The sequence below is a fragment of the Cottoperca gobio genome, chromosome 7, assembly GCF_900634415.1.
Source record: "Cottoperca gobio chromosome 7, fCotGob3.1, whole genome shotgun sequence".
Taxonomy (NCBI): domain Eukaryota; kingdom Metazoa; phylum Chordata; class Actinopteri; order Perciformes; family Bovichtidae; genus Cottoperca; species Cottoperca gobio.
Genome location: NC_041361.1, coordinates 15,731,311 through 15,754,782, shown reverse-complemented (window position 1 = coordinate 15,754,782; position 23,472 = coordinate 15,731,311). Strand labels below are relative to the sequence as shown.

The 23,472-nt window shown below is 42.6% G+C and overlaps 1 protein-coding gene and 4 non-coding genes across 6 annotated transcripts in view; 1 reads left to right on the top strand and 4 right to left on the bottom strand.

Annotated features, from left to right (window-relative positions):
- The window catches only part of sema3h (sema domain, immunoglobulin domain (Ig), short basic domain, secreted, (semaphorin) 3H), a 55,796-nt gene that overhangs the window by 20,955 nt on the left and 11,369 nt on the right, over positions 1-23,472 (top strand). For both annotated transcript variants that reach the window (XM_029435026.1, XM_029435025.1), the window contains exons 3-9: positions 4,080-4,142; positions 4,846-4,965; positions 6,400-6,493; positions 8,136-8,255; positions 9,122-9,267; positions 9,837-9,951; positions 22,027-22,096. In XM_029435026.1, coding sequence (XP_029290886.1) covers positions 4,080-4,142; positions 4,846-4,965; positions 6,400-6,493; positions 8,136-8,255; positions 9,122-9,267; positions 9,837-9,951; positions 22,027-22,096 — 728 coding nt within the window. The remainder of the gene's footprint in view (positions 1-4,079; positions 4,143-4,845; positions 4,966-6,399; positions 6,494-8,135; positions 8,256-9,121; positions 9,268-9,836; positions 9,952-22,026; positions 22,097-23,472) is intronic.
- Positions 7,717-7,789, bottom strand: trnar-ccu (transfer RNA arginine (anticodon CCU)). Its single transcript has one exon. It is a non-coding gene; the product is annotated as a tRNA-Arg (tRNA).
- trnar-ccu (transfer RNA arginine (anticodon CCU)) lies at positions 11,299-11,371 on the bottom strand. The gene has a single exon. It is a non-coding gene; the product is annotated as a tRNA-Arg (tRNA).
- On the bottom strand, positions 12,779-12,850 carry trnam-cau (transfer RNA methionine (anticodon CAU)). The gene has a single exon. It is a non-coding gene; the product is annotated as a tRNA-Met (tRNA).
- trnar-ccu (transfer RNA arginine (anticodon CCU)) lies at positions 12,861-12,933 on the bottom strand. Its single transcript has one exon. It is a non-coding gene; the product is annotated as a tRNA-Arg (tRNA).

Sequence of the window (23,472 nt, the reverse complement as noted above, 5' to 3'; positions counted from 1 at the left end):
TCTCCAAAATGTGGATTTCTTTCTTTGCCTCATCACCCTGCATTGTTCGGTTTATCCACTGATAATTGGAAATGTTTCAAAAGCTTCGCAAGCCTGTGTGAGAACTTAAAGGTGCCCTGTGGAGTTCTCTGGTAAACAAACATAAATTGTAAGTGCGGTTGTGTGTAGCCTCTTAATCATTTTTCGTAGCGTATTTATTTATTATAACAGTGTTTCTGCTTTTGTGCAATTGCTAATGTAGTTGATTAATCAAGTTCTTTTTAAGTGAGTATCAATATTTTATGGACCAGGATCTTCTCTTGACATCAATAATATGAAACTTCATGATATGAAGCTTAAAGCCCTGAGGCAGACGCCCTGCTCTGCTCTGACCTCTATTGATTCAGCTGGTCAAGTTCCCGCCCTGACACCTGTCACTCATACTAACAGGGGCTGTACCATAGAACTAGAAATAGAAATTCAAATCAACGTAGCAGGATGGTGAAAGAGTCGGGCATTTTTATGTGTACCGTTGCCATTGCAACCGTTGTAGCGGGCTAACTTCTGTATAAACTAAAGTTTCGGTTTTGTAGTAATGACTAAAACGAGTTATAAAGTAGTAACTTTAAGAAACAGAGAGAGCCAGAGGTAATGAGTAACATTTAATAACTTACTGCTTCAGGGAAACACTTTGCTATCGTCAGATAGAGTGATAACTTCGCTCGGCTCGTTTTCTGTAACCACTGTAGCGTTAAAGCATGACAGAATTAGACTGCTGTCTAACTAGCCAGCTGTCTGCTGGTTAGCTTTAATGCTTCACTGGTTACAGAAAATGAGCCAAACAGTGAGCTTGTGGCCAACGGCAGCGCCGGGTCCCTTCGCCTCGCCCTCGAGCTTGGTGTTGTGCGACCACACTTTACGACCCCACTGACGTGTTTTGCCACCGTAACAACTAACAGCAATCACCATTTGCTTTTGTACTAATCAAAAAAACACGGCAAACAGTTCAATGTCTGTTCGACTTAATTGCTTGGTGCAGATGACAAAACGTATCCACCATCAGCGGAGTCAGTGTAGCTATTCATACTCACAGGAGCCTGAACCGTGATCTGCTGCCGGAAACTCAGCAACTTTAAGGTGCATAGACATAACATTTGGGTGAAAACTATTACATATAAGTTACAGGTTTGGTAAAGTATCCGGTGTCATGCTGCAGATTTAATTTAAAATCTAGACAGCCATGGTGACGATTTGCCAACCAGTCTGTTTAAGTGCAGGGTCACAGCAAGGACAGCGTCAGTGCTGCCTTTTCATAACTCTGCCCAGCCGGATCAAATCAATACCCTCATCTGTCAGACGTACACGTGAGCCATCAGAGAGCCAAACAGGTAGGCAAGCAGACAAACTACCAGTGAAGCAGACAGATAGACAGACAGCAGTCAAGCTGGCCAGCCACCCACTCAGCCAGGCAGTCAGCCAACAAAAGGATACTCATACTCAGCTCATAACTCAGCTCAGTAAAGTTATACATTTCTACATACAGTATATTTATAGTCTGTTTATACTCTTCCAGCTCATGTGCAGTGTTTTCTTCTCACAGTGGCATATTCTCTACGTATATTTTCTGTGCTATTGACACCCAGAGCTTCTTATCAGTGCATCTTGAGACCAATGTGTTCCTATTTTTTTCATTGCTTTCTTTTCACTGATTTAAACCCAACACATACTTTTATATATGTGAGGTCTTACTGGCTCAGTAAAACTGATTTTGGCACACAGAGACGGACACGTAACCAGATCCTCCTGTCCATCCCAGTTAAGGGCAGAGAGCCAAACGTGATGCTGTTGCCTTCAGTTGCATATTTTCTTTGATCAGGCCAAAAAACCCTCAAGGCATTCCTTCTGTGTGAGTCTACAGCTGGCAACCCACATTACACAAAGGGTCACCAAGCGTTTGTGTGTGTGTGTGTGTGTGTGTGTGTGTGTGTGTGTGTGTGTGTGTGGCTTTTTGTTGCATATTTGTTCTTTATTCATTCTCACTAATTATTTTGTTTCCATTTTCTTTCTTTGCTTTTACAGCAGCAGTATTCTCTACCAAAGTCCAGAGATTAGTCATTTCTCAACATCAACTCTCTTTTAACTTTCATAATTATCATTTTTCCCGCCAGTACATTCTATGTTTTGCACAAACCCGAATCATTTTTTTGTTGTTTAAACTAACAAACCAACGCACTTCACAGAGAGGTACGTTTCCATTAACCAAAGTCTTCACCTGGTGAGAATCCTCTAGTGGTGGTCCATGTTCCTGTCAGTGTGTGGTATTTGGAGATAAGGGGGAACGTGGGCTCTAATCTAATCTGATGGTCTCGGCTCCACAACGGGCTCTGCGGGAATGACTACATCAGAGAACGATTACTGGACATTCAGAAGAAATTGTTTCCTGAAAGCCCCATCATTTGTCATTACTCACTTTCGAAGAGTTGGTGTCACATTTTCTAGATTTAAGTAAATGTCTACTTATAAGCAAAAGAAAACCATCAGATGGAGAGTTTTCTGTTAGGACCAGAGTGTTTCTACTTCTTCCACTATTAATGATGACACTTGAGAGGTCAGAGTTTTCATTTGGGTGATATTTTGCCACTTTTGGAACAATTAAGTTCCTGAATTTCCTTCAGTAAACTTTGCAGTTTGTACGGTATGTAGAGATAAGTGACGATGATGAGTTATCGTACCGATTTAATCTCTGCTTTAACGCTCTGGTCTCTTAGGGAATGACTGACTCAGGGAAATATTCAGATTAGTCATGGCGCTGCCATTTGACACAAAGCCACACTTCTCTCTCTCTCTGTTTGTTATCTTCGCCTCATCTATAATTTCCCGCCCTGTTGGCTTGACATGAAAGCAGTGAAATAATCCCCATTTGTGCTTTTATTATTATATTCTGATTATGTTTACATGCACACAAACATAATGCAGTGTAATGTGATAAAAACAACAAATACAGTACACATGTTTTTATTTTATTATGATAGTTCCATTAGTCAGTTTTGAGAAATTAGTCCACTGGTGAAGTCATCCAGTAGAATGTGTGGTTCTCTTCCCTGTGAACCTATCTATTAAACACACACACACACACACACACACACACACACACACACACACACACACACACACACACACACACACACACACAACCAAACCCAAACCAGCCTGAAGCAAATACAACCTGATCTTAAACATCCTGTGAATTTTATTCAGACATAGTGAGTCACACCGTTGGATAAAAAGTGGACAAACACCGTCTCTCGCCTTCCCAAAATACTTAAAGAGGTTAACGTCTGCATTTCTGTCCCTGAGCCACACATTTGACAGGATCCATTGCGTGTCTCATTTCTGCATTTCTGACGGGGTTTTTCTTTTCCTTTTGGAACAGTGTCATTTAATTAATGTAACTTAACTGAATGTACATCAGACAGACTGGAAACTGGTGGCAAATGAAAAATAACTCCGACATTACATAGTTAGAGGAGCTGGAGTTTTGTTTGGGTTCTTCAATTTTCAATAGGTGCTCTCAAACGTTGTCTTTAAACAGGATTAAACACTTCAACACTCAAAAAAATTGGCACAACTGGAACTGGTTGAAATCACACAAATAATATTATATAACAAATAAAAGTGTATGAATTCCGTTTACATTTATAAGACATTTAGCAAGATGTGCGCTATTTCAGTCAACAAGAAATGTATTAAACTGATTGCTTTTTGTAAACTAATGAGAATAGTTGCATTATTGTGAACATGAAACTGTAGCTACAGAATGTAGTCACAGTCAAACGGTAGATTCATTTGTCATGTAGCTACAATCACTGCTGCTCCGACAGCTTTCCTCATTAGGACTTACTTTACTTTGTTTCCCTCCTCCCTGAAGCTGCCTCACAAGAGCCATCATGTCTCCATATTCTCCTCCCGCTTTTTAAACTCTAGATTACTCATGTTTTGTTGACTCTCCCTGCCTCAGGAATTTCGAGTGAGTAATGAAAATAGTTTTTAAATTTCTTTCTCTTTCTCTTTTCTTTATTTCTCTCTCTCGCTCCCTGTAGCTGCACTGGCCAGCCAGTCCAGACCGTGTCCAAGAATGTCTCATGGCTGGAAAGGATCCAGAGGTGATTCAACACACACACACACACACACACACACACACACACACACACACACACACACACACACACACACACACACACAGTGGATTGCATAAGTAACTACTGTGTGTCACAGTGAATGCAGTTGATTGGGTTTTAAAGTCTCACCGGGAAGTAAATGAATTTACACAGATCTGGATCAGTGGCTTACAGGTTCACATCAAGCTTAACATCCTTTCTCTTAACTGCAATGTTATTCTGTCACACAAGAAAGAGTTCTGCAACAACAAATCGAGACAGTTGCTTGTTAGATTGCGTTGAGTGAATCTGATTACTTTGGGAAGAATAAACAAACAACAGAGATGCTGGCGAGGATATCAAGAGTCAGGTTAGCTACATCTAACAAACCGACACATACAGGACAACATGGACAACATGGACAAACAGGTGATGCTTATCGAACAAACATATCTTATGTTTGTTCAACTTTTCTCATGCACAACAGAGAAACATGCAGTTCTTTGTTTTGATGATGTTATTTCAATAAAATTCATCTTGGCTCCTTCTGTAATTACTTTTCCAATATTGTTACCTGCTGAGTTTCAACCCATTACTATAACATAACCACTGCCTTATGTATGTCATAAAACATTATTAAAAAATACTCTACATGCTCCATTATTCCTCACCTTGTGACCCCTCTCAATGCGTGTCTCTCTCTGTCCAGCTGGAGTGTGCTAACTTCCTGCGAGTTCTGCAGCCTTTTAATCAGACTCACCTGTACGTCTGTGGCACCGGAGCCTTCAACCCCCGATGTGCTTTCATAGCTACCAGCATCTTCCAACAGGTATTACTGCAAGCACACATGTACACACAAACAATCCTTTTCTGTAGCCGCTTAACCATCTGGGAAGTGGTCCCTCTGACTCGATGACTGGAAGGGGAATGAAGTAGAAGTAGATGTTTTGTAGAGGAAGAAGCTCCACTCTGTAACACCACTGATACGTCACACTCTCCAAGTTAAACTTCTTTTATTCATAGTTACTGCACCTTCATATATGACATTAGTGCAGCATTTCCCAGTGTTGCAATTCTTCTGTTAACAACATGTAACTGGTCTTTCCTCCCCATCACATCACAAACAGCTGTAGCAATCCTACAATCCAGTGTCAAGTTATTTCAAACATGATCATACAATATCCTTTATATACATAATGTAAACAAATAACATGAAAAGCAATATGACGGAAGCAATGCTGTTCCTGGCACCCATCGTACTGTGTGTGTGTGTGTGTGTCCTGCCTCCCAGTCCCCGCCCCTATACACAGTTACATATCAGCAGCTGGAACATCGTGTGTGTGTGGTGTCTGCCCCTATGCCCACACATCCACCAGGTTCATCCTGTGCCATCTGTCTATAATATATACAATGTACCTTTTGTCATTGAGGCTGCTCTCTGGGGGCCACCGAACAGTGTAGATTTATCAGTTGACATGTGTATGTCTAATGTAATGTGAATTTAATTCTAGAGCCCAAGTGAATCTCTTTTACTCTGCACCGAGCAGTCGGTAATTTGTCATGATTTAGACACATGTGGGTTATCATTTGTCAGAAATAGGTTGATGGTTAAAAATGTCCTCTGTTATGGGTGTAAGTGTGTGTGTGTGTGTGTGTGTGTGTGTGCGCGTGCGTGTGTGTGTGTGTGTGTGTGTGTGTGTGTGTGTGTGTGTGTGTGCGTGTGCGTGCGTGTGTGTGTGTGTGTGTGTGTTGTATATGAGGTTTAAACCTTTGCCTGTTGTGAATGTGGGATCAGACACTTTGTGTGATTTTATCTGTGTGTGGTTTGTGCATTCCTGCATTCGTATTTGTGAATGTGTGTCAGGGAACAGCTAATACCATGAAAGGCTGTGTGAGATCAGAAAGGTTCAGACGAGGTGCTTAGAGGAGCTGATGGTGCTGACTGGTTTAAGTTTAAGGACTTCACACATTTTAAAAACCCTCCACTTACCCTGGTAATCCTCAATTAGGCACTCAGTGTGTGTGTGTGTGTGTGTGTGTGTGTGTGTGTGTGTGTGTGTGTGTGCGTGTGCGTGTGTGTGCTGGCTAAAAAAGTCTGCTTATTTGTGGATAAACAAAATGATTTATGAAATAAAGAATGAATTAAAGAGTCACAGTCTGTCAGTCTGCCCAAACAACTTGTTCTCTCTTGTCTGTCTTCTTCTGTCTCGCTGACTTTCTCCCTCTATGTCTGAGTGACCTCTGCCTCTGCTTTCTTTGCCAGTCAGAGCACCAGACTCTCTCCTACAGCCAGACAGAGTGTGGGAAAGGGAAATGCCCCTATGATCCTTTCCAGAAAACAGCCTCTGCTGTCGTTGGTAGGTCTACCGTCTTTTTCCTCAAACAACTCAAATAAACTATGAATCCTAAGTTATCATAGGAACAGCTATAACTTGTCTGGGAGGTTTCAGGTAGGTGTGGATGGCCATGAGCAAAATATGGGTCTGTTGTTGCAGCACAGACTCCCTCTGCAGACAAATCACAAGCTGCTGACTTGTAATATTATGTTACATTTGACAGGTTGGACTTTTTCCCCAACGCCATGTCAACATAATGTCCACATTTATTTTCAGGCTTTGGAGAATATTTTTAGTTCTCAATCTGGTGCTTCGCAGGAGTAAAACATACTTACACCGTGTCTACACAGGAGGCATAGCGTGAGCAGCATGTTAGCAGAGCGGCAGCACTCCGTCTGTGTCTACACAGGATGCATTCAGGCACAGTATTGAGTGTAGGAGTTTTGGCAGCGCTCAGAGCCGAACAAACATTCCCTGGAAATGTGTGAATAAATTATAGTGTCATAACTCATTTGAAGAATCACCCTTCATCAGATATGTTGCAATGCTTCCAGCATGAAAGAACACAAGATATTATTAATCTATTCTGCTGTCAACTACCCCAGATGTGACTTGAACCCACCATCCCTGGTTTAGGAGGCCAGTGCCTTGTCCATCAGGCCACTGGGGCTTTACATTCTGTAACTTGACCCGTTCTTTTTTACGAACAGTGAGTACCACTACAAAGCAACAAAAAAAACATTGGATTTAGTTACAGTGGCACAACAATAAAGACCAACAGTAACTCATAGAGATGTCTTCAGAGTTGGCTTGGGCTGGAGACTACACATTTCTAACAGAAAGCCGCTTTACAAACTGTTTGCATGGTGTTTAACAGACATGGGTGTTTACCCAGCAGGGGCATTCAACACAAATATGCTTTGTGGTTGCATTAAGGGCCAGACACATTTTACTACACTGAGTGTCTTTGTAGGTGGACATATTCACACTTGAAGTGAGAGTGCACGGTCCATAGATTCAGTCTGTGTGGAATATATAATTCTATGTTTATGGGAAGTGTGTAATGGAGTGTTTTTGGAGCTTGCTTTCATATCCCAGTTTTCCAACTTAATGAAAGTGTGTAATGTCTTCAAGGCCAAATGGCTGCCATTAAAACAGTGCTGACAGAGGCAAGTTTCAACATATCAAACATCTGGGTTATGAGCCCAACATGCATTGATTGCATTACTCTGCATTCAGTTAATCACCCCAGATGGGACTTGAACCCACAATCCCTGGCTTAGGAGGCCAGTGCCTTATCCATTAGGCCACTGGGGCTTCGGTCTTTGCAAAAGAGAGACAAAATAGACAATATGCAGAAGGACATGAACAGCTGGGCGCCATAATGGCAGAACAAAGCACTGAAAGCATGGGAACAAGACAAAAGCAGTGATGTACTGAAGCAACAATGCTATAGTGCTCAGCAATCTTTGTCCGCAGCACAGACATCTACGGTCTGCACTGACATACAATGATTTGTAAGAAACTGTTGTCCATTTGGTCACAGTGTTTGAATGAGAGGGCAAGAGCATCTAACAAAACCATTGTGAGAATATGTTGGAATAAACCTAAACTTCAGATTGTCAAAAACATTATCCCTTCTGTCTTTTGTTATTTTGTGTAGATGGAGAGCTGTATGCTGGGATCACCTCAGACTTCATGAGCCGGGACTCTGCCTTCTTCCGTAGTCTCGGCAGCCGTCACGTCATCCGCACCGAGCAGTACGACTCCACCTGGCTGCAGGGTAAGTAAGAGTCTTCACCTTTGAAATCTGATCTCTAACCTACAATGTCTGGATGCTACAACATCTCTGACAAAAGTTTTTGTACTCAGATGAGTAGAAGGCTTTTGTGGTGCAGGGAATACATTTCCAAAGCAAAGATCCGATTCCAGCACACTTATCGTCTCTACATTGATTTATTTAAAAATAGTTGACGTTTCTAATGGACAGTACTGCCAGTAAAACACCGACCTGAACGCCTTTTCAAATAGATCAATGCAGAGGCGATAAGTGCGAGAATTGACCGAGTTTTTGTACTGCAAGATTTGTGAGATGGCTGGTCATTTTAGAACTCAGCAAATATTGGAATGTGACATCTAAAGGACCTCGTGTGCTCAGCCAGGATTTGTCTTGATTGCTTTCTTTGTAAAGTCTCTGTCATGGTGTCTTAGAACTAAACCATGTGGCGCAGTTCTAACGGCTAACATGCTAACAGTTTCTGCTGGCGCTTTGCAAGTAAAGAATGAACAAATGATCCAATAACGATTCATCATGAGTAACTTTTGAATTCTTTATCAAACAGCTACTCCTTCATTACATCTCTGTTCTGTTTCTGCATCTGGTTCTCAAGTGACGTGTTCGCTTTGGTGTCGTTAGACAGAGCGCTCAACAACCATCTTTCTCGGTACATTTCGCTTCGTAAACTGAATATTTTGAAGGAAACCGAATGTCTTTAAATCAACATCTCTAAAACCATCTCCTGCACGCTCAGATGGTGTTCTATCAGGCCACGTCTGCTGCCGACAACAACAAGATACATGTTGACTCTCTGTGCTGTTTTGTAAACTCAGCTGTACCTGTCTGTCTGTCTCCGTGTCTGTCTCTCTCAGATGCCCAGTTTGTGCGGGTAGCGTCGCTGTCTGAAACTGATAACCCAGAGGATGATAAGGTCTACGTGTTCTTCACTGAGCGCGCTCAGGAGGCAGAAGGGGCTGCTGGGAAGGTGCTCTACTCCAGAGTGGCCCGTGTGTGCAAGGTATGGAGTGTGTTAGTTGGAGGAAGATAGAGACCAGGTTTGTGTGTTTGTGTGCTCAATCAGAAACTATCTGCATGTAGTTTACGTAAACACGTGTTTGCCTGAACAGGTAGAGCATGTACGTGCTGGTCAGTGAGGTGTATGTTTACGTAGAAAGCAGCGATGTGTGATTGGATGTTTCTGCCAGCTCGTATAGGGGACTGTGTATGTTCGTCGCTATCACTGTGTCTTCTGCTCCGCGGTCGTACTCTGAATGTTTGTACCGTTTGTCTTTTTATGTGGATATGTGTAAACATGCAAGACCGTGTTTGTCTGCATGAATGTTTTTTTCTGCTTACGCGTTGCACGTCTTTGTGTTCATGTGGAAAATGTTTCGATGAATCAATTTCTCGATCAAATTAATCGTCAACTTTATGGATCATCGCTCGTTTAACTGTGTGTGTGTGTGTGTGTGTCTGTGTGTGTGTGTGTGTGTGTGTGTGTGTGTGTGTGTGTGTGTGTGTGTGTGTGTGTGTGTGTGTGTGTGTGTGTGTGTGTGTGTGTGTGTGTGTGTGTGTGTGTGTGTGTAGAATGACATCGGAGGCCAGAGGAGTTTGGTAAATAAGTGGAGTACCTTCCAGAAGGCCCGTATGGTGTGTTCAGTCCCAGGACCAGGCGGCCTGCAGACGCACTTCGACCAGCTGCGTGAGTACAAACGAGCATCAAATGACGAGAATATGACATGCACAGTAAAAGTAATCACATCAGACAGGCCTCAACGACCGCTGGTCACACCAACAGCTGGATCTCTGCCACTGAATGTTTCATCAAAGAGGAAATGAGTTCCGACACTCAGTTTGTGAGCGAGATGCACAAAGACACAGAACTTCTCGCTCAAATATTTTGAAAGGACGAAATAGAGTTCGCAGACTAAAGAAATGTAGAAGTGCTGAACCACAGCTTCAGTGTGTGTGTGTCTGCGTGGCTCCACAGTTACCACGGTGATCAACAGCCCTGTCGGTCACCTTGGGTTCGTCTTCGTGCCTCAGCCTTGGTAACCACGGAAACTAGACTCAACGTTAGTTGCTGTGGGTTTATTCATTATCGAGGATTTGCGCCAATGTCCTCCGGTTGTGTGTGTGTGTGTGTGTGCGCGTGCGCGCGTGCGTGTGTGTGTGTGTACATCCTCAGCAGGAGGTCTATGAAGCAGGAGTCTTTCATGTGTATTTTGAGCGAATTGGGATGTTAGCCTTCCTTCGCTCTCTGTCTGAACTCGTAGCTGAAGATGTTCAAGTCTCTGATTATCAGTGGTGATGAACACAAATCTATAAATGTGTGAACAACAATCACCTGCCTTCAGAGTTGTGTAGCATTTGAACGGCCCTGCACACCCACACAGGCATCTTCAGTTGCTGAACGCTGGGAATTAATTGCGTTTTACCAAACTTCCAGTACTACAAATACATCTGCTTGTTATTCAGCTGGTTCGGATGGAGTTAGCCAATTATTTACTGTGAGTCAAGAGCATTAGTTTTGCTCCTGCAACTTAAATCTTGTCAGAGATCTTCTGTATCACTTTGTGGCACAAAGCATGTCGTGGGCAGAGAAGCTTTCAGATTTCCCCCACATCACCGCAAATTGTAGTCGTGAGCTTTAAGATTCTTATCGAGATGGCACTGCAGCTGGTTGCCTCAGGTTGTTGTTTCGTTTATGTCACTGCTGATGATCCAAACAGGTTGACTTTCACAAATAAAGATCCCTATTTCTTCAGCTGTAAGCCTTCATGGACTTTACAGAGATTCTGATCATTAGAGCAGGCTGTAAGATGCAGGCGCAGGCAGAATTTTCTTTCCTGAATGCCAAAATGGATGAACAGCTTCACATCTAAGAAGTATTCCTTCCTCTGTGCTGCAAGGAATTTCCAGCTGATTTATCGTCGTCAATAAAATGGATGCTGAAGTCTCTTTGATCATCCTTAAAGCACACCTGGCAGAGGATGGTTACTATCTATCAAACTCTTATATGTAGGCATAGTGAACTACTGCTGTCAATCACCACAGATGGGACTTGAACCCACAACCCCAGGTTTAGGAGGCCAGCGCCTTATCCATTAGGCCACTGGGGCTTCTTTGTCAAGGCCAGAGAGACAAAGTAGACAATGCAAAGAGGGACAGACACAGCAGGGAGCAAACATGGCAAAACAAAGCACTGAAAAAATGGGAGCACAAGACAAAAGCAGTGATGTGCTGAAGCAACATTGCTATAGTGCTCAGCAATCTTTGTCTGCCGCACAGACTGTTTTGCTGACATTTACAGTCTGGACAGTCTGATTTGTCATGTTAAAAAAAACATACTCTATTTTCCCGGGTAGGGTAGAGTGTGTGTGTGTGTGTGTGTGTGTGGGGGGGGGGGGGATTGTATATGTCTGGTGTTTGGAGTGTGTCCTCACTGCGCTGCACTTTTAGAAACTAAGACAATACAAATGTTTACTGTGGCAGCAGCACTGCTGTCATCTTTCTCCTCCCTCATGACTCCTTCTTTTTGCAAGTTTCCTGCAACGTATGCACATGAGATTAGACGTCATTATTTTTGCAAACTGTCAGAATCAATAAAAGGAATTCATCATCTCGTCAGCGTATGATTCCAACGGATCAGACACATTGGAACCGGTTCTTAACTGGTCCCAGTTCTCGATTTCCATCCCTACACACAATGCTCCTGAACTCTTTCTGGTCTCTACGGTTACAGCTTTTGAGGTTAGACTTCCATCAATCTAAAGCTATCTGTGATGTCACAAACATTTCTATGTTGGCTGTTATACTGTGAACGTGGGACTGCATTATCTTGAATACAGAGGAACCAGACACCGAATTAAACTAACTCTTGTAAAATCTTGTAACTAAGGAAGTAAATAATGTAAGATGTAATGTAAAAACTAAATGAAGTTAGTTTTTCAAGTTGAATCGTTCAGATGTCGCCTACTGACTGAGGCTGGACTGACATGAGACCATGTGACAGACAGCAAATGCACGTATGGTTCTGTTTATACTACATTGGGTGTCTATGCTATCTGACGTAATCACATGTGCAGTTGGTGCACGGTCGCTGCCATGGGCATATTAGGACGTCTGTAGCTTAATTAACGTGAAAATTATAATTCTGATTTCATAGGAAATGTTTGAGCTTAAAGGCCAATTCATACTTTCTGTGTGCTATGGTCCTTGTGACGCAAATTGTACCTTTAGCTGTTTGCCAAGAAGAAGAAAGAAGAAGAAAACTAAATGAATGATTGTTTTGAAAAGAGGTTGTGTGAAATATAATAATAAGTCTTTAAATTGATACAAAGAAAGGCAAATGGCGTTGAACTCCTGGCAAACAACATAACGACACCGTCATCAACGTAAACGGAGTTTAGATCGGGAAATGCGGACGGAGACCCACAATGCAGTGTGATCGCAGGGGTCCGTGGACGAGCAATGCAGAAATCATGTTCAAGGCTAAATGTATACAGGGGACTAAAACTCAGCCTTTCTAGCAGAGGATGGTTTCGATCCATCGACCTCTGGGTTATGGGCCCAGCACGCTTCCGCTGCGCCACTCTGCTGAGAGTTGATCACCCCAGATGGGACTCGAACCCACAATCCCTGGCTTAGGAGGCCAGTGCCTTATCCATTAGGCCACTGGGGCTTATGTGATGCAGCCAGAAAGACAACATTCACAATGCAACACAATTACTCATAGAGTAAAGGATACATGTCACTTTTGCTACAGTGCTATGAAAGTGGATGGTTTCAATCCATCCACCTCTGGGTTAGAGGCCCAACACACTTCTGTTGCAACACTCTGCTGTCAGCGTCACATGGCTTCACCTTTTGCTTGATGGAACAGCTTGCAGATGTAAAACATGGAAGCAGGAGGCGAGCTGTGGAGACAGGACTGGTTTCTTATCTTTGCTGTTTTTGTAAACAAAAGATTCTCAGAATAAACGACATGACACACACACAGAATTACCATTCATGTGAACATATACAGTACATTAACACATACAGTAAATCATACACTCTTTCTTTCTCAGCAGTCAAACCTTTTTCACAGACACACATGCAGCATTAAGAAACATTTGAATGCACACACACACACACACACACACACACACACACACACACACACACACACACACACACACACACACACACACATATTTGAGCCTCAGTCTGTGTACACAAGACAGTTCTGACTTGTCAGGAGCATAAACATTTCTACCCTGCATGCCTGTGGCCACGGTTTACTCATCTGATAACGGTGCATACAAATTTGTTTGTGAATACACTTCAGCAGGACACACACACACACACAAAACCACAAACCCATATACAGGAGATTAACCCATCAGGTTAAGAATGCAGTTAGTGTAGTGTTTATGCCACGCTCCGCTGCACAGAAACACTACTAATCCCATAAACCCTTGACTGTGTGCGGGTCCCTCATGGCAGCAGAGCAGTTGTTACCACCTGGCCGTGTGTGTGAGTGTGTGTGTGTCTACTCTGTACTGTAAGTGTGAAAGTTATGATTTAAATTTGCTGCAGGTTTCGAAGGTGCTGAGTTACAGAAAACATAAGAAATAAAAGCTGCGTTGAAATGACATGTTTAAAACACACAAAAAGTAGCAGCACTTGATTTCAGCTCATGTCTGCTGTGACACTGTTTTCACAGGTGAAAAGTATTCGATACCTTGTGGGTCAAATCCATCATGAACTTTTTATTTTCTGTCCACACAATGTGCGGCTCAGTAGCTACTCGCTTCACAGCACGAAGGTCCTGTGTTCAAATGTTCTGGTCAGCTAAAGTCTTTATATGTTAAGTTTACATTAATACTACAATACCCATGTGCATTGGGCGCCGTTGCTCTGGAGAACAAGCAAATGATCTATCAATTAATCAATTTATTTGTTACATGAAATCTTCTGAGGTGCACTTCCAGTTAAATGCAGCTCCTTCGACGTGTCCATGATTCAGAACGGGGTCGCCGTCACCGGAACTTCAGGATCCAGAAGCGAAGTTGCTAACAACATTTGTGTTGTTTGATTTGGTGGAACACCGGTATTCACCTCTCTTTCCTTTAGTGTGTTGTGTTTTTGTGGCTGTTGACTCACATATTTAAGATCTTGAACGCCCTCACAGTTGGCTTTGTTCTGAACATGGCGTCTGGTCTGTTATCACCACATGGGCTGATTCATGGCACAGGATTGCTTTGAGTTTATTGTTCAATTGTTTTTGTGTCTGAGGTTCACTTTCACGAGGCTCACTGCGGCTCATGTTGTCGATGTCACTTATTGTGTGAAATTATACGTGAAGCGTCATTGAACCACGATTCTTAAAAAAGCCCAGACATCGTGTAGGAGTGGTTCACGTTTTTAGGGTTTTCTCTCTCGTGGAGGACAGATTTCCTCCAGCTGCCCATTTAAGCTGAAAACAACTCAAGAGTCCAGCTCACAGGAAGAGGATCCTCCGCTGTTTACTGCTGTGGGTGTAGTTGTTGTGTTCCTGTCCACAGTCATGCTCTGAGGTTTTTCAGGCTGGAGACAGACGGTCCTCTGTGGCCGGACTCTAGAGACACTGAGGTATTCTTTAGGCATTTTCAACATCTATTTTAGTCTGTGTGTGAGAGATTCAATGTTCCAGTCTTAAGACGGCACCCATATCCTTGTCACTACATCACCGTCTAATGCTGTCAGGGATTAGAGGGAGGAAGAGGAGCAAACAAGAACATACAGAAAGAAAGAGTATTTAAGTTTGGAAGGACGTCACTGGAGCAGACTGGGACTGCACTGAGGGAGGATTGTTACATCTGAATAAAAAAGAGCTGGGGAGGGGGGAAGAAGGAAGAAGTAATATGAAGTATGTTTTTATAGCTTAAATGATAAATATGACAAATGGAGGGAGTCTTCTTCACAACGCCTCGGTATGAGACGGTGATGTCTGCGAAGGCCAGAAAGAAAGAATTTGGTGAATGAATCCAAAGACGTAGAGAAAGAAAAGAGGGAGTGGTGGGGATGAAGGAAGGATGGAGAGACAGGAGCTATATTTACCCTCAGACTGTTTGGATACAAATATAGCCGCAAACAAGTTTGTAAATATAACTGGAAATTAGTCTGAAATGCTACAACAAATAACCCAACCACAGTGCACTTCGACATAGACACAATATTCATCTCAAAAAGTCAGCTGGTATGTTGAGATAACTTTGCCAGGCGTCAGTGCAAAGGACTTTACTTTAAGGCTTTTGTACAATTTTATAGTTATTACAGGTAATTTAGCTGACGCTCTTATCCAGAGCGACTTACAGTGAACTAAGTACAGGGACAGTCTCCCTGGAGCAGCTGAGGGTTAAACACCTTGCTCAGGGACACAATGGTGGTTCTGGTTTGGAAGGCGTACCACCAGACCACAAGGCTATCACCACCCGCTATAGTCACTATTCACTCATCCAAAGCCTTGTTGGAACAGTTTCACTCTGCAATAAAAGCTTTCTTTGGGTTGATTGTCTCGTCTTTGGGGTTGTACGTCTTTGACGATAGAGACAGAAAAGAGGGGGATAATATCTCAGTCCATATATGCACTGAGTAAGGAGCCCTTGCATTTATTACTGAGCCACCAGGACGCCCGCTCCTGTCAGATTAACCTGACAAATGCATTAACACTATTTACTGCTTAATTACCTCATCAACAAAAACCCCTTCTCTTTATTGTCGGTGTGAAAACAAATTTTGTGATGCTAAAGTAAAATAAATCATCTTTTGACGCATCTATTCAGCCTTTCTAATCTATCATAGCTGGTGTGAAAATACTTGAATGGAAGCCCAGTTTATAAGGAGGAGAAAGATAGAGGGGGAGAGGAGGGGGGAGCTGCTGGCCAGAGGAAGAGGAGGGCTTCGAAAGAGGGTGAGAGAGAAAAGAAGAAGTAGGACAAGCAGGAAGAAGGTAGAGGTTATAGCACAAGGTGTTGAGCAAGAGAAGAAAGACGGAGGAGACGAGGAAAATACAGGCAGAGGAAGATGAGAGTGGAAACTGTTATCAAAGTGTAAACACTGTGCAAGAGAAGGTGGAGGGGAGAGAGGGAAGAGAGGGGGAGAGGGGGGAGGAATAGCTGATTAGGAAGATGATTGGAAACACTTTTAGCTTCAGGGTATGGAAAAGTAAAGAAAGTGGATGATGAAGAAAGTACATTTCCAATGTCGCTGGTATTTAAAGGTTAGTTAAGACTTCTAAAGGGGAAATCGCACAAGCATGGGTCCAGTTGCCTCCAGTTACACAAGTGTCTGGTACAGCCTTCCCCTCTGCCACCCGTTTCCTGTTCCTCTTGAGCTGCGGTGGCCTGGAAGTGACCCAGGGGAAGTCACATTTTCACTATCTAAAGAGGAATAGGATGTTTAATTAGTGCAGAAATCCAGATGAGAGGGCATGAGCAATGTGAGAAAAGTCCTCGCTAATCATTGGCAGGACCTTTTTCTTACATCTCTCCCAACATTTGTTTAAGTGCTGATGCTCCTGAGGAAGTGACATTAAATAAAAAATGGTGCAATGGACAGAAGAGGAGGAGAAACCAGAGGGAAGAATCAGAGAGGAGGGGAGGTGATATGTATGCATGAAATACCCCAGCCCAGACAAAAGGCATTTTTCCTTGAAGGACATGGAGGGGGAGAGTGAGGTGAAGTGAAGCTAAAAGGGTGTGAGGGCTGGTGGGAGGGAAGGAGGGGAATGGGGTTAATATGGAGCACACAGTGAGGTGGAGGAAAGAGGAGGGTGGAGAAAACAACAAGGAGGAGATGTAAGGTTTCTTTGTGGATTTTGACCTTTAGCAAGGTAAAGCAGATTATGCTTTATGAATTATAAATATACTCTTTAAAAGTCATGACCTACTTAATCTAAATGATTGGTTTAGCCAAGTGCCATTTTACTGCTGGCTAGATTCCCAGTCTTTTAAAAGGGATTAAAAGAAGAATGTCAGATGATATTTCTTTTTCTAAATGTGCGTAGAGATTATTCTCTGATGAACTTCACACAATTGTCCTCCAAAATGATAAATAATAGGGTGATTGTATATATATATATTTCTTACTTAAATGTGCCGGTCAACTCCTCTGATATACACCATCAATTTGATCCTGATAAAAAAAGAGTTGGCTTCTTCCAAATGGATATCTCAGTGTGAACATAAAGGTTGGAGTTGAGAGAGACATCAGGGTAGGGATGACAGTAGTGGCTGGAGGGGAGAGAAAAGGTGCAGCGGCAGAAGGAATAGGGCCAATAGCTGAGGGGGTTAAAGAACCAGACAAGATGGAGGCAGGGCTATTATTGGCAAATGACTATAAGATGGCGAGGAGAGAATAAAGACATGGAGTGTGGTCAGAAAGATGATGAGGAGGAGGAGGGAGGAGGTGGATGTTGGCATTCAGGATGGCTGGGCAGGGAGGGAGGGAACAGCAGAGAAATGAGGAGGATAGGGGTGTACGCCTGGGGGGCTATGGCCAGACAATTAGGAGGAGGAGGAGGACGATAGGGGCTGAAGCTGCAGGTCTACGGGCCAGACAAGACTATCTTCCCCCAGGGGGACACAGCCGCTTTTTGTTTAGAGAAGAAGACACAAAAACAATCCTCTGGAGAAAATAGGCCAGACAGACAGATGGACGGGGAGATGGAGGGATGGAGAGATAGCGGGAGGGAGGGAGGGAGGGAAGGCGAAAGTGAGAAACAAAGAGATAGAGAGACACCCAGAGGGATCCTGGGAAGTCCAGGTGGATTTGGAGCTGAAAGGGACGAGGGATGAGCACCTGATGAAAAGATACGGAGCAAGAAAGAAAAGGGGAGAAGAAGATTCAGAGAGAAAGCAGCTCAGGACGAGGGATTATTGTTAGTATAAGATGGTGCCGGCTGTCTGACAGTGAAAGACAAAGATGCGGTTAAAAGAGAAACAAAAAGAGAGAGATGAAAAGAAGAAGGCATGAAGACGTTTCCTATAACTGCAGCATCATTAAAATGCTTTATTTTACACATTTATATTTGAACATCTGCACTCCTTCCTGCTTCGACTTGATGAATGATCAAACGTTCACCTTGACTCACCTGGTCGGATAACTTTGCAGAGTGTCCTCATATTTTACTGCACTGTGTTAGTAATGAATGTACGGGTGTGTTTGCTTTCCCTTCCCCGTTAAAGATTAATGACATTAAAGTCACTACAGTTTAATAAATCAAACTGGGGGGAGATGTAGAGGCGAGGTGGAACAGCACTAAATCAGGGCGTGATTTATAACTCGTCACGGAGAGATGAGAGCGGATCTTCGCCAAGCTGGCGCTGTAAATAACTGACACGTCTTCTTCAAAGTCTGAAAAAGAAAAATGTTGTTCTGGCTGCGTCTTCCAAAGTTTAACTTTGTTTTCGTGTGAATGCACAGTGAGGTGCTGAGAAGAAAAAGAAACCGACTAACTTTCAAGCAGAAGGCAGGGATTCAGAGCTTTTCCCTTCAGGCTTTGCCAAAGTTTGTATTAAGTTTACAAAGTACTTTTTTAACATTGAACTGACTATATTTACTTTATATGCTATGTGGCCTCCTTTCTACCTGGCTTTGAAACTCCTCGTTATACTCAGTAAATTGAGATGTCTCTCTTACCTTGCCAGCAAGTGATGTTCAGGTTCCCACCTGGTTTTTGGACTGAAATCTCTCAAAAACTGTTGAGAAAATTTGGTACAGACATTCATATCTCTTTTGTACTCACTTAAGGGATCCCTTAACTGTTCACCTAGCACTTTTTATTATGCTAGAGTTACATAAGCTCATCACTAGAACGTTGTAATGTCCTCTGTATCAGGGCATCTGCTAAACATTATTTAATCTAGACATCTAAAAGAAACTCACTTTTTACAGCCCAATTTTACCTACGTGTCTAGAAGAGCTTCGGCCTGTAAATGACCAAATCAGGACTCACTTGGCTGTAATGCATTTCTGGGAAAATAGAGTTCTGTTAGTTAGTAAGTAAACACATGTGTCCTGCGTGAGTCCTCAGTTTACTATAACAATCTGTATTCTGTATCCGTCTAACTGGCTGCAGCTTCTTTTCTTGTTTCCTTGCTCTTCACCTCTGCACATGAAGGTTAATTCACCATTCCACAACTCAAACATGTGTCCTGCAGACCAACTGCACAAACACTTTGTCGTCAATGTGGCCAAATCCGGCTCTGACAGCCTCTGTTGATGTGATTTGGATGATTAGAGTTTAAGTGCATATCTGGACACACTTAGACTTTATGAGGAGTTTTTTGCACCACCTTTAAAGACAGTCTGTCTTTTATCTGTACAGAAATGGCGTGCACCAGGCTGGCTGCGTGGCTATAACACTCAGCGCTGCAGGTTTAGATGTAAATCTTCCGATAACCTTTTCTTTGACTCTGGCTCATCCCTTCATTGAAAAGAATCTTTCACCAAAGATTGTATATATCATCCAGAGTGATAAAGCAAAAATAAATAAAAACTTTAAGACAAGTAAAAGGAGGGATGATGACGGTTTTGTTTAATGAAAGGAGTTGAAGTGGGAGGGGGCATATTTTAGAAGAAGAAAACTAGCTAGAAATTAGAGAGAGGAGGTGGAAGTACATGGAGGGAAGATATACAGTATGAGGAGAATACGGTAAAGTGAGATATAGGACAGGAATAGAAGTAAAGAGAGAGATAACTGCACAAATGAGACATTTGTCATTTCCTAAAAGCAGAAGGGAAAAAGAAAACTTAATATTGAAGGAGTGATATATTAAATAAAAGATGGAGGGAGTGATATTCCTCTGCGCTCTGCCCTGAGGGGCCTGCTGATGGTGTATGTGTGCGTACAGTATCAGCGTGTGTTAGACTTTGGTCCCTGCAGTTTGGTGTGTGTGTGGGTGCATGCACGTGGCAATAGATGCTTTTATTTCTCTTTGTTCGATGCGTATGTGCTCCTGAATCACAGTGTGTGGCAAGAATGTGTGTGTGTGTGTGTGTGTGTGTGTGTGTGTGTGTGTGTGTGTGTGTGTGTGTGTGTGTGTGTGTGTGTGTGTGTGATGAGATGAGATTAGACGTCTTGCAGGGCTGTAGTTCCATGGAGGCCATCTGAAGCAGCGGGAACGTCAGGAATGTGGGGACAGTGATACGCTTCGCTGTCTCCGTCACCACAACAACATCATCGTGGGAGAGGAGGGGAGACGAGGGAAGCAGAATAAAGGCAGAGACGTGCAGAGCGCACCCAAACCTTTTTTTGAACATCCTTTTTTCAACTTTCATTGCTGCAAAGGTTGTCAAACTCTTTGTATCTCGACATCAACCTGAGTACTTTCCGGGTGAAAACCTTTTTCTAGAGTTTTTCTAAGACTTTTAAAGTTATTTGTCCCACCGTAACCTAGGAGCCGAGTGAAGTCATGTATTTATAGATTGTCACAGCATGCCACGCTGGAAACAAAGGGCTCTGTACTCTACCGTTAAGATGATGAAAACATTCCCAACTCTTATCTGAGACAAAAGTGCAAAACAAAAAGAAGAAACTCTGATTTATTGGGATTTAAATAAACAGTGAAACTCAAGGCCTTGTCTTGACACCGGAATTACAGTGAATTGATTATGTGATTATCTTTTCAGGACTTTGCATTTAAAACACGGCGCAGCTCCAAAATGCATCTCGATTTGTGAGCCTAAAGTGTCTGACACGTCACGCTCACCTGTGGATTTATGGACTAGTTTTGTGTCAACTGAACTGGAAGGAAAGAAGTTACTGAAAGCCCCCCCCCCCCCTCCTGTAGAGTTTTCATGTAAACAACTCCAGTCACATGACGTATGTTTGTTGTTATTGAGAGACTTTTAGAAGACTTTTTTTGGTCTCCTAACTCCTGCCATCTGTTTGTGTTTGTTTGTATTCCTGTCAGTCTGTTCATTAATGTTCTCATCTCTTTGTGACATGCTTCATTTCCACTGTCATTTGTTCTTTTGGAGAGATGACAGTGATTAGCCCAAGGAAATAAATTACAGGATATGGATTTTCTCCAAGTGTACCAACATTAATCATAACCTGTTTACTTTTGATGGACTTTGAATGTTTTATAGTTCATTCAAACTGACCAGTTTTGCAGCTGATTGATTTTGACCTCCTGTCAACAGATTGTGCCGAGTTAATTTATAGAGCTTTAATTATTGTAATTTATCAAAGTTTGTCAAAATGAAACATTTGCTGTATGATATATTTTGTTATATATCTTGTTATTTATTATTATAAACATAGCCAAGGAGACAATCGGTGTCATTTCTCCAATGCGAGACCATTTAAAAATCCATAATGCCAGCAATGTCTGAGACATCATGTTCTAAAGACAGATGGAGAGAACGCTGCACTGTGTGAGGGACCGCAGTCGGAGTGAGAGAAAACGTATCAAGTGTCGAGGTTGGCTGTGTTTGGAATGGAGAGTGAAGACTGAGGCGTGGTGTTTGTGTATGTGTGTGTGTGTGACAGCAGGTGTTGTTCTCCTGTGGCGGACTCGCCGCTGTGGCTGGTAATTAATGGCTACAGGTTGATTACAAGCAGCCAGTCAGCCATGCTGCCGACGCTATTAGTCACACAGTCACACAAACACACATACAGGTGCAACACTAAGCAAAACGTCTCCATGAGTTCGGATACAGGTTTAACTGATGTTTTATCCTCTTTGTCTCCGTCCCTTCCTTTTCCTGATCTCTCCTTCCTTTCCTTCTTCCCTCCATACAGAGGACATCTTTATCCTCCAGGCCAAAGACAAGAAGAACCCTCTCATCTACGGCCTGTTCACCACCTCCAGGTATGTACCTCTGTAAAGCAGAAAACAAGTATACTGTAGTAACTTTAAATGGCTCTTTGTAATCTGTGCACCGTTGTTAAAGAGTCAAAAGTGCCAGTATGTTGGTGGGTGGGAAGCACTGGGAGTGTCTTGTATTTCCACTGGGTGGAGACTGTCATTCCTGCAGAGATTGCTCATAGTGGAAAATGAAATGCATTGAGACATCGGTATTGATTAACAACCCCTCCAGATATATTTAGGCTCAGCTGTTTTGTGCTACAGAGCAACAAAACCTTCTTTCCTTTGAGTGGAAAAGAAAAGAGCTCTAGTCTGTACATGTGATATATACATTTGTACGGATATGATTTGCTGAGTGAATTGAATGAACCCTCATTGTTTAAATCAAACAAGAGAAAAACTTGTTTATTTTTGAAACATTGATCGTTGGGGTTGAACATGGAACTTCTTGGTTAAAGCTGCATGAGGTAGCTTCACACTATCGTGGCCCCAAGTGGCAGCGGTCGGTACTGTTTTAACTTTATTTAAACTGTGGATGACAGTGGAGGTGATTATGAGTTTTAGTAAGTGATATGGAATTCTTATGTTGCATGAAAAGACTTAATTATGAATGATTAAAAGCAACGGTTTATATCCGAAATAGAGTTTTGTTTTCACTACTGTGAAAGTTAGTAGTTGGACAAGTCGTCAATGAGACAGTCGAGAGAGAACCTGTGACATCATGTGGTGTGTGACACAGAGATATACTGTGAAACACGCAGGCCGCGGAGTCCTCCGTCACTGTGTCTCATCAATGAAACACATTCATTGTAACAAAATGGAGCTCATATGATCCTTCATCATCATATTGTCATCACCAGTGCTCCAACTGTGTGTGTGTGTGTGTGTGTGTGTGTGTGTGTGTGTGTGTGTGTGTGTGTGTGTGTGTGTCTGTGTTGGATGGGAGAGGCTAGAACGTGCCCCCTATCATATTTTCCCAGGCACAATCTGTGATGTTTTTGAGTTCTAGATAAAATGTAAGCATCTTTGTTTTTCAGAGTGTCTCACCCTGAGAAAGGGTCAGACCAGATTAACAACAGGCTGCAAACTTTATTTAAAAACCCTAGCAAAACAAAACATGGGAAATATGAAGCAGCACTGAAATGGATTTGATTAGACACCATAGACAATATGCTTTCTGTTAGTATCTACAGAATGGTAATCAGAACCAAGAGGAAGAGAAAATCATTTTTCTGGGGGAGAGCAATGACTGCAGACAGACGGATGGTTAGGAAAAAAAGCATGTTGCACAAAACGAGAGACTCTCATTAGGACCGACACTCTGAAAGACAGATAAAATAAGTATTCTGAAAAATAGTCAGCAGCTGAAATAAAGTGGG